This window comes from Filicampus tigris, chromosome 20 (assembly GCF_054856515.1).
Source record: "Filicampus tigris isolate MCC_2025a chromosome 20, RoL_Ftig_1.0, whole genome shotgun sequence".
Classification (NCBI taxonomy): Eukaryota; Metazoa; Chordata; class Actinopteri; order Syngnathiformes; family Syngnathidae; genus Filicampus; species Filicampus tigris.
Genome location: NC_141236.1, coordinates 1,026,573 through 1,042,903, shown reverse-complemented (window position 1 = coordinate 1,042,903; position 16,331 = coordinate 1,026,573). Strand labels below are relative to the sequence as shown.

Here is a 16,331-nt window from a genome sequence, read left to right as displayed (position 1 = left end):
TTGCCATGGGTGACCCTGCTATGGGCATAAAGCCCCAAACAACTTAGCTCCTAGGATCATTGGGACACTCAAACCCCTCCACCATGATAAGGTGATGGCTCATGGAGGGGTAAATGTGCCATTTTCTTGTAAGATACAGTATATCTCCCTAATAAAAGATGATTCGATTCTTACCTTGATATAGTGTATTTTAAAGTGGAATGATTTGGTTTGATTCGATGCACTAGCATCTTTTCAATCAAAAAATGATTTTTCCAATCTTTTATATATCGTATTGTCTAAGGAATGGTATGAATTAAATCATGCATGTATCAATGTTGATTGTCAGAATGATGCTGCTCTTTCAAATTCCAATTTTTTCACCATGCTATCATTACAGTACATTTTACACTTACAGGCTAACATTTGCTCGCTTTGTCAATGAACAATTATTCCATGCCAAATTGTAATGTAGCTGGTACAACAATAGTCTAAAATAATGTACTGTAGGATATATCTAGCAACGTATCATTCAATATAGCACAACCCATCCTGACCCTGTTGTATTTTATTATTTTAGCTATCAGGCTCGCACACATAACGTGATATGATGTCATGTCATTTTCAACACCGCTTATCCTGTAAAGGGGTGCAGGGGATGCTGGAGCCTATCCCAGCTGACTTCGAGCGAAAGGCAGACTACACCCTGAACTGGTCGCCAGCCAGTCACAGGGCACCCACAGGGACGAACACTCACACACACCGTCACTGAGCGGGAATCGATCCCACGATGCCCACACACTAGTTGGGCGAATGTATCACTACACCATCAGCGACCTCACATAATGTGATGTCACCACATAATTACTGTCTGGTGTGCATAACCAAATCATGTAGTAATTGCAAATTTTTCATAAAACATTTAATTCATTCACCTCTTACAACAATAATGGGAGTGTTTTGGTGAATCGAATAGGTTTATCATTTACTTGAGCCTGGGCCAGTCAGATCTCAGAAAAAATGAGGATTAACCCGAAGAGGGATGGCGGAGGGTGGTTTGAGGGTAAACGCAAGACCCAAAAATCTAACCCACTGCTTGCTGGTTTGGATTTTAAATTGAAATAATAATCCATTTTTTTATTTTTTTTATTATTCAGTTAAATTTCCAGGCACCAAAACATATATTGACCCTGAAACCAATGACGACCCAAACAGAGCTGTTCATCAATTTGCCAAGGAGCTGGATGCATCCTACATTCAAATTGAACGGGTTATTGGAGCAGGTGAGTCTCAGCTTTCTATTTAGTCCGTTCTAGCAGCTTTGATACAAACAGTCAAATATTCACTCCTTGAAGACAGGATGTATCTTTAGTAGGGGTGTAACGGTACATGTGGGTGTATTAATACGTTTCGGTATGGCATGTTCGGTTCGGTCCACCTTGCATACCGTTTCTGATGGTTTTTATTATTAGCGCAAGCTTACGCACGGGTGCTATTGACTGTTGCATGCGGGAGAGGAGGGCGGCGGCACAAAAGAGGAGCCAGTATACCAGAAGCCGTGATAAATCATAAATGCATGGATAAATGGCATTATTATGGCATACGCAAACAAGCCAGAGCTCAAAGGTCCCTGTTTGGGAACATTCTGACTTTCCTGTTAAAATCGCCGATGGGGAAAGGTACGGATAAGTCCCAAAGTTGTGTGCCGACATTGCTACATGAGATCGGCGGCTATGCTGCAGGTAGCACGTCCAACCTAATAACACTTAAAACGGCATCATCCGGCTTTGAATGTATCTTAGACGAGGAAGCAATCAGTCTTTTTAGCCAAAAACAAAGTACAACAGCTCTCTTCGTCGTTCTCCGCTGCTCCTCTCACTAGCCGTACGATGCATTCATGAACCTCTGAAACATCCCAACTCAGCAACACACAAATCAGATCACAACACCGATAACTCAATTCATTACAATATGCTGTTGAACATTCAAAGATTTCAATGCCTAAAAAGTGTAAATAATTTCTAAAGTCTTTAGTTAATGTATTTCATTATTAAAAAGAGTTTTAATATAATTACCAATAATTGTTACTGTTATTGTATGTATTTTTTCCATCACAAAAAGTATATAATGAGCTGTAATGACAACTTGTCTTTAACTTGAATACTTAGTGTCATAGTCATAGGCTGTTGCTGCTGAGTGTTTAAAGATTTCAGTGTCTGAATAATTTTCAACATTAAGTGATCTTTATTGTTAATGTATTTCTTATTCTGGTGTAATTTCTTAGATTATCACCCGAATGGTTCGCTTTTATTTATTTTTTCTAAAAAATGTACCATTTAATTGTCATTTTTTCAAAATAAACATAAAAAAAATGTTTTTTTTTGGACCGAAAATATACCAAACCGAAGTTTCAAAGAAACCAAACCGAAATGTGATTTAGCGTACTGTTACACCCCTAATCTTTAGATATTGTAAATTGACGTGTGCAATAGCATAGAGGGTAAAACTTCATTGTAATTATTCCATGGTTTGTAGGATACATACAAGAGGCAGTCAGTGGGCTCATCTTGTTGCTCGACTTGCACCTTCCAAGGTCCTCGTTCCTCACTCCTCTGTTCACATGCTATCCCTTCAAATCAGAAACTCCATCAAGGAGCGAGGACATTAACACCCCAAGTGTTCACTTTATCCCTTTTGTGGGAATAAATTAAAGTCAAATATCACTATTGTTATGCTTCACAACTTTGCATATCGTCGCTGTCCAATGAAAAACACTTGTGTCCAATTTTGGAAAAATGTTAAATTTTTACGTTAATGCGATGTCTGTAATGCGGAAACACCATTCACGTAAAAATAAAAAAATTGAGAAAAAATGGAAATAAGTGAGGCGGCACGGTGGTCGACTGGTTAGCACGTCCGCCTCACAGTTCAGAGGTCGTGGGTTCGATCCCGGCTCCGGCCTCCCTGTGTGGAGTTTGCATGTTCTCCCCGTGCCTGCGTGGGTTTTCTCCGGGCACTCCGGTTTCCTCCCACATTCCAAAAACATGCATGGTAAGTTGATTGGACTGTCTAAATTGCCCCTAGGTGTGATTGTGAGTGCGGATGTTTGTCTGTCTCTGTGTGCCCTGCGATTGGCTGGCAACCAGTTCAGGGTGTCCCCCGCCTACTGCCCAAAGACAGCTGGGATAGGCTCCAGCACGCCCCGCGACCCTTGTGAGGAGAAGCGGTACAGATAATGGATGGATGGATGGAAATAAGTGTTTTTCACAGGATAGCGACGATATGTAAATACAGTCATGATTGGTCTACACAAAGCCGTCTCCCCAGCCCCCATTGACTTGTGAATATGCACAGTATAAAGTGTTGAATCGATATGTTGCTCATGCATTAGGTTGAATACAAAAAAAACTGTGTCGAACCATCAAAATTTCTTTAGGTGGCCAAATGCATTTGAGAAAATAGCAGCCTAATGACTACAAACCTTAGAAAAAGGTTGTTATTACATTGCAAATATGCTGTCATTAATTCAACACTTGTGATGTTAATTTTAATGCTGGCAAAGTCTCTATATACAACCATACTACCCTGTGTTTTTGTAAAATTGACCAAAGTATTAAATGTTCAACACCCAGTAGTGTTACAGCAACAAAATGCAGTGTTAACAGTGCAGTATGATGTTCATGCCAGCTGTCTGCCATTTCAGACAGCTCATATGAAACAGCAGTTGGGCACAAATGTATGTTCTTTCATCATTTTCATGTGACAACTGCCCATCATGATGCCAATACTAAAATCACGTCAGACACACCTATAACACTGAACAAGTCTTCCTCGATTCTAAATGCATTCAGCTAATCATCAAAACCCATCATAATAACATTTGTGGTAACAAAAAGCCTTATCATCATGAAGATCCTAAGAGTAGGGAATTAATGTTAAGTACCCGTACATTCCGCACCATTCTGACATTTAATTCCATAGTTTTTCACCCAGGGAGTAGTGGCAAGACGACATATTCGGCAAAACCCCAAAACCTGATAAGATAAGATAATTTTTATGAATAACGGCATGGGTTTGAGGCCGGAAGGGTACCCAGGTCAAGGGCCGGTTTTTATTCACAAAGCATAAAACCAATTCAGTGTAATTTTGCAGGCGTGTGAACTTTTCGACTTAAAAGTTAAGACTTTTTCCAAATTGCCTCTTAATTGCTTAATTTAGGATACCCTAAATTAAAAAAATAGCTTTAGCCTGGATCAACAGATATAAAGAAGAAGAAGAAAAGAAGAAAAAAAAAGAAAAAGAAGACTACTGTATATTCATGAAACTGGACCTGTCTGCTTTTTTGTAATAACTACTCACATCTTCCATTTCACTTTCTTGTTAGAAATAATGCATGAAACCAATCACAGTAATGTTTCAAACACGTTTGTCCTACACAATATGGATAATTTGATGAATTTTGGTTACATTTGGGAATGAGTGTGGTGCTGGCGGTACCTTGGCTAATGTTAGTTCCCAAACTTCTGAGTCACATAAACACAGGCAATTAAAGATAGAAGTCAACCCAAACATTTTTTTCAAGAATATGTTCTATGCAGTCCCATTCTGATTAGTATTGCATTAATGGAATATGAGTTAAGCAGTAAAATTCACCCATTTTTAGCCATCTCAGAGGGCGGCCTTTTTGTCACTTCAGCCTCAGGGCTCAGGTAATGACAAATCATAGCTCAGCTTCAGAAAACAGGTGAGCTGTGATTAGCCTTAGCCAAAAATTTAAGAATGAAATCAGACATCTTTTCATATTTTGTGTTAGATATTTAAACAATAATAACAAAACAATGAGACACTTTTTTGTTTTTATTTTTTGATTGCCAATTGGAAAATGGAAAGAACAAATTATTAATGAAAATGCTTTCCCTTTTCCTTTACCTTCAACCAATATTCCATGCTATACAGGACAGTTCGGGGAGGTGTGCAGTGGGCGGCTAAAAGTATCCGGAAAGCGGGACGCTGCAGTCGCCATCAAAACATTAAAAGTTGGTTATACAGAGATGCAGAAAAAGGACTTCCTGTATGAGGCAAGCATTATGGGACAGTTCGACCATCCCAATGTTGTGCATCTTGAGGGAGTAGTGACAAGAGGTAATATGTGGAACAGTTTACTTTGGGCATTATACAGTATCTTATTACGCTGGCCATGCTGCCTTATAAGTATTTACTCAAGTAAACACTATTAAGATTAGACTATTGTGTATTCAACACATACCAATAAACAAAATATGGTAAAATTATATTTTGTAAGTTTATTGTAGAGCATTTTGTGATCAAACAACTTTTCATTTTCTAATGTGCGGTATGTAATCAGTGCTCTTTTTTTCTCCAGGAAAACCTGTGATGATTGTTACCGAGTTCATGGAGAACGGCTCATTAGATGCCTTCCTGAGAGTGAGTATCATGAGTATCTCAAAACCCCACGAAGGAGCAATGATGTCTTATCTTTGTGTTTTTCTCCACACAGATACATGATGGTCAGTTCACAGTCATTCAGTTGGTTGGGATGCTGCGCGGCATAGCAGCAGGAATGAGATATCTCGCGGATATGGGATATGTCCATCGAAATCTGTCTGCTCGAAACATCCTTGTCAACAGCAATCTTGTATGTAAAGTGTCTGACTTCGGTCTCTCCTGGATGATAAATAATGATCCTGAAGCTGTCTACTCAACTACCGTGAGTTGGATGCAATTAGAAATTAGCTCAATATATGGTCAGCCAAGGTTAGATGTTTTGGCGACAAAGTTAGAGAGAGCAGACTGAGATGGTTTGGACATGAGCAAAGGAGAGATAACGAGTATATTGATAGAAGGGTGATGAGGTTGGAGCTGCCCGGCAAAAGAGCTTGAGGAAGACCTAACCTAGCTCTCTTACGTATTTAGTTAAACTCCCCTTCTTTGTATGGCTTTTTAGCTTATGCACTGTTCAAACTTCCAAGCAAGTGGAAACAAGTGCTTCATAAATTTTGGGAACAACTGTGTCTACTTTTCTGCCTGACCTTTCAAAGAGAGCAACTTGTGCTTGCGAAGTTCAGTCCCCTTTGGAAAATTCCTGGTTTATGTTTGTGTGGAGGGAAGGGGAGTACCGCTGAAGATATGAAGCCTTGCTCAAATGATGCCAAGGATATGAGGCAGAATGACCCTGTAGAAAGCCTCCTAGTACAGACCAGCATATGAGCTCACATGATATGCTATTTTGCTGTGTATTTGTGCTTGTGTTGATGTTTTTGCTGTTTTTTTGTTTGTGTATTTTTTTGTGGGTTGCCATTACATTCAACAAAAACTGTGTTAAAACGTCCTGTGTTGAACTTCATACTTATGTTATGCTCAGATTTTTTCCCCTCCAATTTTGAGAGTGAACTTGGTAGGCAACACTACTCAGAAGTCAAAAGTTTTTTCGCTACATCTCATTTTCGTTGAGATGCAGCTGTTACCTTGCTTGCCGAATGTCATCTGTTCATTCGCCGCGTTTGGACAATCCCATTATATACGGACAACAGCGTGCCTATATTTAGAATTGCTGACGTAGCAGCTGACCAGGAAGTAAAGAGTGAGGCTTTTCCCACTGGTTTAGATGAGGAGGCTGCACCTTGACAAAGAGTATCTTTCATTGTTACAAAAGAAAGCTCAGTCTGAGCCGCATGAAACCGGGCAAAGAGCTGCATGCGGCCAGCAAGCCGCGGATTGGCCAGGCCTGATATAGCGCCCCATAGTGGCCGAACTCTGCAACTGCAGTTAAAATATGTGGCTGCCATAGAGGGACATCAATCGCTCAATCAACACAGCTGGAGCTTTATGCTGTGTTGCGCGGTATCAATGGCTCTAGCTGTTTGCGGGCCCAAAATAAGCTGGAGGCGCCGACCACACAATTTTGAACGCAGGAAAAACCCTGCAGAAGACTTAGATGGAAAAGGGTGATGCGCTGTGGTGACCACAAATGGGTCAAGCAAAAAGGAAAAGGTCTTTCAGCATTCATGTACAATTTCTTGTTGGAAAATTGTCACTCACCTATATTTTCCTGAACAGGGTGGAAAAATATCAGTACGGTGGACCGCTCCAGAAGCCATCCAGTTCCGTAAATTCACCTCTGCAAGTGATGTGTGGAGTTATGGTGTTGTCATGTGGGAGGTCATGTCCTTTGGAGAAAGGCCATACTGGGACATGTCTAATCAAGATGTGAGTAGTTATCTAAAAATTCTAACTGCTCAAAATGGGCATATTATGGAAATATACTTTTTATTCCTTTTCAAACAAATAGTTGGGTCTCTGGAGTGTCTCCTTCTAAGTCAATTGGCGATTGAAAATTGAATGTTCACATGTATTAAACTACTTTTTCTTTGAAGGGAGCAACTTAATAGTGTAGTGGACTTTGGGGGGTGGTCGCCATGGAGACGGCAGTAAATGATTGGGATGGGCTGCATCTGTGTCCGGGTGTGAGCGCTCGCAGCTGTAGGTGATCGGGGTGGTAGCCTATAAGAGCGGGGCAGAAGATTGAGGGAGAGAGTTCGGGGAGTCGTGCAGACAACAGCGGAGAGGCGAGCATGCAGCACCAGGTCCACAGGACGACAGCCGTGCTCGCAGCGAGGCAGCTCGGGTAAACCAGACTATGGCCGTGCACTCACAGTGGGGAGTGGGTCGAAGATAGGGTATCGTAGGTCCAGTGCTTCCAGTGTTAGGGGCCCATGCAGTGGGCGAGCGATAGCTAGGGCTTGGTAGTTAGGAGTGCCGGCTGACGGACCCGCCTGCCTATCAGGCCAAAAAGGAAACAAGAACCACAAGAAGGAAGGAGATACTGTATATATTGGGGTTTCACACGTGTGCATGCGTGTCTGTGTGCATGTGTAGGTAAAACAAAAAGAATAACCAAATACAGATTTGTAAGTGAAAGCAAAACATGTGGTGAGTGTTGACCTTCTACACAAGCCTCGCAAAATTGTTAAGTGCACCCCTGACTATGAGAACACCGGCATTGTCTGATCTTGGAAAGGGCTGTTACTGCCCTCCTGTGGCCACAAATATTCTCAACCCTACTGAGTTACCTGTTTACACTAATGTAGAGGATGCTTACAAATCTGTCCCCCTCCTCCACCGAGGACGGTCTGGCCACATTCCATTGTTCCTTCTCTCAAAATACAAACCACTCATCAGACACGTGGAACTCACTGTGAGTATTACAATTATGGCCAGAGGGGGCATACTGTGCACTGCAGCACAGGTACTTGAGTTTGTTTGGACTCCCATACGGACAGACTATGCATCCTCTGTCCTGGACTTTATCAAGATTAAAATCAATGTTGTCATCACCCTCAAAAGGATGACCAGATTCTTTCATTTCAAGCCTTTGCTGAAAAGAAAAGTTTGGCTTGCTGGAAACACATGATACTTGCTTTCAGATTTTGTGATGGTCAGTCCAACATCTTATCAAGGGCTGACCTGTAAAGTGGCATCAGGAAGGCCAAGCACAGCACAACAAATTTTGGATTGAGGAGCATGTTGCAAAAACAACTCCGACCCCCAGCACATATGGCAAGGCATCCAGGCCATCACAGACTATGAACCCCTACCTCCACGACCAGGGACGTCTTCACCCTTGATGAGCTTGATAGCTTCTATGCTCAATTCAACAGAGACAATTCGGAGGTGGCCATCTAGGTTGTGATCACTAATGACCAACAGCTGTCGTATTGTTTATAAGAATAAGAAGGCCTTTATTGATCCCACAGTGGGGAAATTTTATTTATTTATTAACTGGGGCTTTATTCCATCCCATTTAAGTAGCAAAAATTTGCTATTATTCTCTGTTATGAATAGCAGCGAAGGGGTTTGCCTCAAGACGTTAGCTTTGCGCTAATGTTGGACTCATCCGCTAGCTATCTTGTATTAGCTAGCTAGCTTACTCAGGAATTCAACACCTAAGCGTCTTGCAGATTAGTATTATTTAACTTTTTTGTTTTACGGCCTATATAAATTAATCTCTTATCACTACGAAAAGTGAATAAAGTTAGCACTCACAAAGTGATTGCTGCACACAGCCCAAACTCTGCATTGGCCATGGAGGTCTACATGGGAGACGTTTTTACCAAAATTGTACTTTTGATAATAACATTTATAACACAACAAAGTCCACTTTGCTTGCCATGTTTTAGACATTTTCACATCTCCTTGGCCTGGTGCATAATTATCTTCGGAATCCAAAAGAAACATTGATCTTTTTCTCTCTTGGCATTGTTATAAAGTGACGGCGCAAGAGTCCACCATTTTAAGAGCAACTAAGAAGCGTGTTACGCGTGTCTCCCTTGAAAAACGGTGTCATTCCGTATTTAGTAACGTAGGTACGCATCCCGTATTGAGTTGTAAAGGGACGCACTTTGTCCCGTAATATCGTCAGGGTAAAAAATTATCTGTAAAATGTCGATGGAATGAATGAACAACAGTTCCTTTATATGACAACGATCCGGTAACGATCCTAGGCCCTACCCTGCTCTGTGACCAATGAGCTGGCAGCACATTTGTGCATATCAGGATACAGAATCCGCTTATCTTATTGGTCGAGGTAATGTCGCTTGCCAAAGTAGATAGCGGAAGTCAACAAAACAGCATGACAAATTTGTTGTCCATCAGGCAACGCCAGAGGTAGATATGGTATCTAAAGAATTATTTGTTTTTTAACCCTCCGATCAAGGTTAATATGGGAATGTGCAATGAATGTCAGCATTGTATGGATAAATTTGGGTTGGAATAAACAAGTACGATTGATTGACAAGTACGTTAAAGAGAATGATAATACATAAAAGTATTAAATATAATGAATAATAGATAAAGAATACACACACAGACATACATTTATTACAAGTTCAAACAGGTATGCATAATTTTTACTGTATAGGCAGTCGATATACTACACTTTAATTATAAACATAGTAAAAAAAATGTTTAAAAAATTGTTTACATCATTTTTGTCTTTTATGAAGAGTAAGTGGACAAATATGTGAAAACGTTCTGCTGAACTGGTTAAAGGTGAGCTCATTTTGAGCCTCAACTATGACATGTCTTGCTCAGCGTTTTATTCTGCAGTAGTCAAGGGCGTTTCTGCCAACAAACACATTTTTCCTGCACTCTGCAACATCTAATGAAACTCACCTTAATTTTCCCTATATCAATATTTTAAAAGTTAGCATTGATCGTTGGGACTGTTTTTAGCCTTTGAACCATTTTCTTCCCACCATGTGTTGTAATGTAATGTTTTTTTTAACTAACTGGCCGACTGGTTAACACGTCTGCCACACAGTTCAAAGGTTGTCTGTCCATTCCCAAGCTCCGGCTTTCCTATGTGGAGTTTGCATGTTCTCTCCGTGCCGGAGTGGGTTTCTTCCTACATTTACAAAAACATGCATCTTAATCAATTAAGATCAAAGATTAATTTAAGACTCTTAATTATGGGTGTCACACTAAAGGTCAAGGTGTCAGATCCGGCCCTCGATATCATTTTAAGTGGCCCGCAAAGGCAAATAATGTGTATTGCAAATTTTCTTCACTTTTAACAACACTGACATAATGCAGTTATCGCAAGCAGTTTTTGGTTTCCAATCCCTTCTCCAAAATAAATTGAAAAATAGTTGAACAAACAAATATTTACGGGCTTCTGATTTCGAGACTAGTTATCCCTCAATTTGTTGTGTACGTGAGATAATATAAGGCCATCATACATTTATATGGGTTCAGAGTCATTACGGCCGTCCAAGGGACACCAAAACTATGGCATGGCCCGTGACAAAAATGAGTGGGACATCCCTGCCCTAAATTGTCCATAGGTGTGAGTGTGATAGTTTTTCTTTGTCTATATAGCTAGGTTCACACCGCAGGCAAATGCGACCCAGATCTGATTTTTTTTGCCCGTATGCGACCTGTATCTGATTTTTATGACAGTCCGAACGGCTCAATTCCGATTTTTTCAAATGCGAACTGGGTCGCTTTTATATGTGGTCCTAGATTGGATATGTATCCGATCTTTTCCAGTGCGACCGTGGTCTGAACAGCCAGGTCGCATATATCCGACATTGACATCATCCGGAGCCTAAAATGTGCTCCGCGCAGGCAGAGGGAAACTGCTGGAAGCAGGGGATTGAATCCACAAAGTTGTTTTGAGTAACACTATTGACTTTATATTTTACTTTAATTTAATCCACCTTGAAACATTAAGCATAAAGTGGACATTTATGGCGATCATAGTAATTCAGCCACGGCTCAGATAGATTCATTTTTTACGCACGGTTAAGTAGGAGTGTGACAAAATCTCGATATGGTGATAAATCACGACGTTTTGTCTTTCGATCGACTATCGATATGCCTCCACCAAGTATCAATATTTTAAATTAATATACGGCCGCTGTAAAGACTCCTTTATTGTTCATTGTTTATTGGGCAATTACTTGGCAGTCCACTAGGGGCGCGCCGCAGAGGAGCAGCGGGGAAGCGGGCGGAAGTCGTCAGGCGAAGAAGACAAACAAACAATGGGAGAGAACATGGATTTAGCGAGCGAAAGACTTAAGTTAAAAGATGCGCCGGCATCATACAAAATGTGTGGCTGCATTTCGGACTTTGCAGTAGTACGGCTGGAACTAAGATGGCGAAGGAATTTTGTATATGCAAGAACTGTCTCACAAAAAAATAAGGTGCACTTGAAACACGCCGAATATGCACAGACACTTACAGCGGCACCACACAGCACCAGTCGCCATCCAAAAAGTCACCCAAAGACTGTTAGATTTGCATCCTGGCCAGACCAGTGTGGGTTCTCTACTGCAAACAAAACTCCATTTTAATTCTCCCGGGACAAAGTCGATCACGCACAGCATCTGTGTGTATATTTGCAAGGATCTCCGCCCATATAGTGTAGTTGAGAATGGTGGTTTTCGCTAAATGATACGCACTCTCGAGCCACACTACGAAATAAAGTCAAAAACGTTTCACTTACAAAACAATTACAACTTTGTAGGAAGAGACCAGGCTTCAGGTATTGAATGCACTCGAGTCGTAAGAACGAGTGGGTGTTACCTGCGATGGATGGACATCACGGGACACACTCTCTTTTACTGCCACCACCGCGCATTTTATCAGTGATTGGGAACTCAAATCAGACGTTCTTGAAACCCGGGAATTTGCATGAAATCCACAGTGATATGCACATTGCAATAGTTTGTTGGATTTAACATTGCGTATATTAAAGTTATTCTTTGATTTTCTTGTTTTCCCTTTAAATCTGCAGGTAGAGGCTATGCAGTAGATTTGCATTTTACAGCAATATTACATAACAATTGTCACTGTTTATAAATACAACAGAATGGAAATGTTCCTGACATGTTGCACTACAATAGTGTCTAACTGATTCACTACCAGACTTTTTCAGACCTACTGTCAAATGACATATAAATACGTCATTGGGATGGAATGAGTTAAGACACTCATTTTTTTGGCAGAACTGTTGCAATAATAAACTGTGTCTGTAAGGAAGACATGTATTTGTTTATAAAAAATTGCACTTGAATTTAATTTCAGTTTCAGTAATGGTACAAAAAAATAGTTTTTTTCTTTGAAAAACATACATTTTGAATTGTAGTATCATATATTGTCGTGGATTGATTTCCTGACCAATATATTGATAATCGCTGTATCGGCATATCTTGAGATAATCGTTATCGTGAGCCTTGTATCGCAAATCGTATCGTAAGGTACCCCAGAGGTTCTCACCCCTACGGTTAAGACGTGACTTCATTGTGAGTGATGTCTCCATGAAATGAGATATTAAAGCCTCACCTCATAATTTCCCCCAAATACTGTATTTATTTCTACCTTCTACCTAATCGCTTGACTGTATAAATACCCCGACACGCCGGACCACATTTACTTCCGCAAACACAATGTCGGGTCTGACGTCGTCTCTTCTTCTGCGCATGCGGGCCGCTTTGACGGTATGTGCAGCATACAGCAGACAAGACCAAGGTTGCATTTTTAATGTAATATGAACGCTTACACAAAAAAATCAGATTTTTTTCAAAAAATCTGAATTGAGCATTAAGACCTGCGGTGTGAACCTAGCCTATGTTCCCTGCAAATGACTGGTGACCAGTTCAGGCTGTACGCTGCCTCTCTCCTGAAGTCAGCTGAGATAGACTCCAGCACACTTATTTCCTAATTTGTTTTTGTTTTGTTTTGTTTTTTAACTTTTGTTTATCTAGGTAAGGTAATTGAGAACAGATTCTCATTTGCAGTGCCAACCTGGAGTAAAACAAATACAAAGCAGTTGAGAGAATTGGTGGACTATTTAACAATATCAAACTGTATGTTTGTATTTGAAAATGCTTTTGTTTTACTCTGTTGTAACAGAAGCTAGATACTCAAGCCGGTTTTCAATCTCCAGGTCATGAAAGCTCTAGAGGAGAGCTACCGTCTTCCAGCTCCTATGGATTGTTCACCGGGCCTGCATCAGCTTATGTTGGATTGTTGGAAGAAAGACAGAGGAGAACGTCCCAAATTTGATCAGATAATCAGCATTCTTGACAAGATGATTCGGAACCCCAACACACTAAAAACACCAATTGGAACCTGTACAAGGTGAGGAACATCAAACATGAACACCACATTTCTTTACATCATCAATCAATTAACTTTAAACTTTAAAATCATAGCAAGGCTTGATGAAACTAAGATACAGTCTCACAATTTGAAGTATATAGCAGTGTTTAGTGAGGGGTCGGCAACCACAATACTCAAAGAGCAACTTGGTCCCACTTGCCAATTAAAAAAAAAAAAAAGGCACCAGGAGACACATAAACCCTTTTGACATCTAAAATGAAGGTAACATGGCATACAGTACACACTGCATTTTTTTACTTGTCAATCAGTGAACTGCTACTTCAGTGGAGATATTCTTATCAGGTAAGTGTGGCTGTACTCAGGGGATGTTGGCCAGGACACCACTTAAGGCCAGACTCAAAGTGTGAATGGCAATGAAGTCACTGAGACAAATGTCTGTACGTGCTTGACCTGCTTTTACTTCAAATTTTAAATACTGTGTGTGCGTGCGTATGCGTGTGTTCATGGGTGTTTGTGTGTGGTTTTCCATGCGAAACAATAACCAAAATGTGTGTTAATAAATCAACACAATCTTTAGTCAACAAATTTGCGACATCTCATCTGTTGGAACTTGGGCACCTGCTACTGTCGAGGTGTCTACCAACCTCAAGTGATGCAGCACTATTTGTGCATCTTTTTCCCTCTGACTTTCTCCGTGCATACCCGTGTGTGTGATCTGTATGGCCAGAAACTGAATCTGAATAAGTATTATAATAAATAAATCTGAATTTGAATTAGTAAAATTGAATAATTGCATAAAACCTGAATTTGAATTGCATACATTGGGAAGCATGTGGGCTGTTCGTAATGGTATAATAGACGCGTAAATCCACCAAAAATACAAATTAAAAAATAATTTTAAAAAAGTCAACCTCTATTTTTGCGGAAATTCAGGTTATTTTTTTTTCCCAACCGCTGCCATGCTTGTGTGCTGCAGCCATCCACAAACTCAATGTGCATGATGTTTGGCGCAAGCGTGTAATGTGGGACTGCCACAAACTATTATTTTGCCAGTCGACAAATCACCAACAGTAGTCGCTATTGGTCGACTAATCGGATCATATATAAATCGTGGCATAATTGCACCAGCAAACAGCTCCTCATATATGATCATCGGTAGTTTACAGCTAGAATTCTTTAAAGTATGTCCAAATTATTTATAAAAATAAATGTGTAATTTATAAGTAAGATGATTAACATGATAGTACATTCAACTTGTATTATGTATCATGCTATTTTAAGCTTTCCACAGTTAACTATATTCTTATATTTCTTATGAAATATGAGTTGTTTTGGTGGCTCTTTTTCTAACCCATGATGTCATCCCAAAGCCAGCAGGGCGCACCGCCCACCAAACAGTAAATAGTAAAAAGACGATGGAAGAACGTATTATGGAGCCTTACGTTCTCAATCCAGAGTCCGACCATGAATTTGAAGTACACGAAGCACCACAGAGACCTCGAAGAGGAGGTTTCTGACTGGTTAATAAGATTAAATTAATGGCGTTTGGTGTTTAATTTAATTTGCCCCCAAAAATAAACTTCCACTTCTGGCGAATACTGTCATCTTTTGAAAGACCGAACAAGCATCTAAAATTCTGACAGCCAAACATACATTTTTGCCTTTTGCACATTTTATAAACTAAAACTTTGCAACTGTTAAAAATCCCTCCCCAACTCCGGTGCAAAAATATATGCGATTTACCGACCACTGCTGGCTTCAGGAGAAAGTGGCCATGTGCTTAGTCAGCAGGGACGGTACGGGGCATTGTAACATAACAATGTCAGGACCCGGTTATTTTCTTCGGTCGGGCGGGGCTGGTGCATAGAGAGGAGGAAAGAGCAGGAATGCTTGAAGATGGATGAATGGAGGAATACACCACTTTGGGGGTGTTTTTGGTGAGGAAAAGGCATTTTCACATGGCTAAATGCTCAAAAAAAGCAGATACAGCATGATAAATCTTGTTGCAGCTTGTACCAACATTCTTGACATGTTTTTGAATGATGGAGTAATTAAAATTGAAGGCGACACTATGGCCTTTATTTTTTTCATGTTTAGTGCATTTAAAAAGCAAGGCCCAGGGGGTGGATGAGATCCATCCAGACTACGCAAAGGCTCTGGATGTTGTGGGGTGTCCTGGTTGACGCGCCTCTGCAACATCGCAAGGACATTGAGGACAGTGCCTCTGGATTAGCAGATCGGGGTGGGGGTTAAACTTTTTAAGAAGGGAGACCGGAGGGTATGTTCAAGCTATAGGGGGAATAACACTCCTCAGCCTCCCTGTTAAGGTCTATTCAGGGGTGCTGGAGAGGAGGGTCCATCAGAAAGTTGAATCTCAGGTGCAGGAGGAGCAGTGTGCTTTTCGTCTTGGCCGTTGAACAGTGGACCAGCTGTACACCCTCGGCAGGGTACTCGAGGGTGCATGGGAGTTTGCTCAACCAGTCTACATGAGCTTTGTGGACTTGAAGAAGGCGTTTGACCGTGTACCCCTGGGGATCTTGAGGAGGGTGATCCGGGAGTATAAGACGCCCTCGTACGGGCAGTTTGATCCCTGTACGACCAGTGTCAGAGTTTGGTCTGCAGTAAGACGGATTCGTTTCCAGTGAGGGTTGGACTCTGCCAAGGCTGCCTTTTGTCACCGATTCTGTTCATAACCTTTATGGACAGAA

The 16,331-nt window shown here is 40.8% G+C and overlaps 1 protein-coding gene across 4 annotated transcripts in view; it reads left to right on the top strand.

Annotated features, from left to right (window-relative positions):
- Positions 1–16,331, top strand: part of epha7 (eph receptor A7) — a 155,568-nt gene that overhangs the window by 132,511 nt on the left and 6,726 nt on the right. For all 4 annotated transcript variants that reach the window (XM_086017950.1, XM_086017951.1, XM_086017949.1 and 1 more), the window contains 6 exons: positions 1,137–1,262; positions 4,936–5,121; positions 5,363–5,424; positions 5,498–5,707; positions 7,057–7,206; positions 13,448–13,641. In XM_086017950.1, coding sequence (XP_085874076.1) covers positions 1,137–1,262; positions 4,936–5,121; positions 5,363–5,424; positions 5,498–5,707; positions 7,057–7,206; positions 13,448–13,641 — 928 coding nt within the window. The remainder of the gene's footprint in view (positions 1–1,136; positions 1,263–4,935; positions 5,122–5,362; positions 5,425–5,497; positions 5,708–7,056; positions 7,207–13,447; positions 13,642–16,331) is intronic.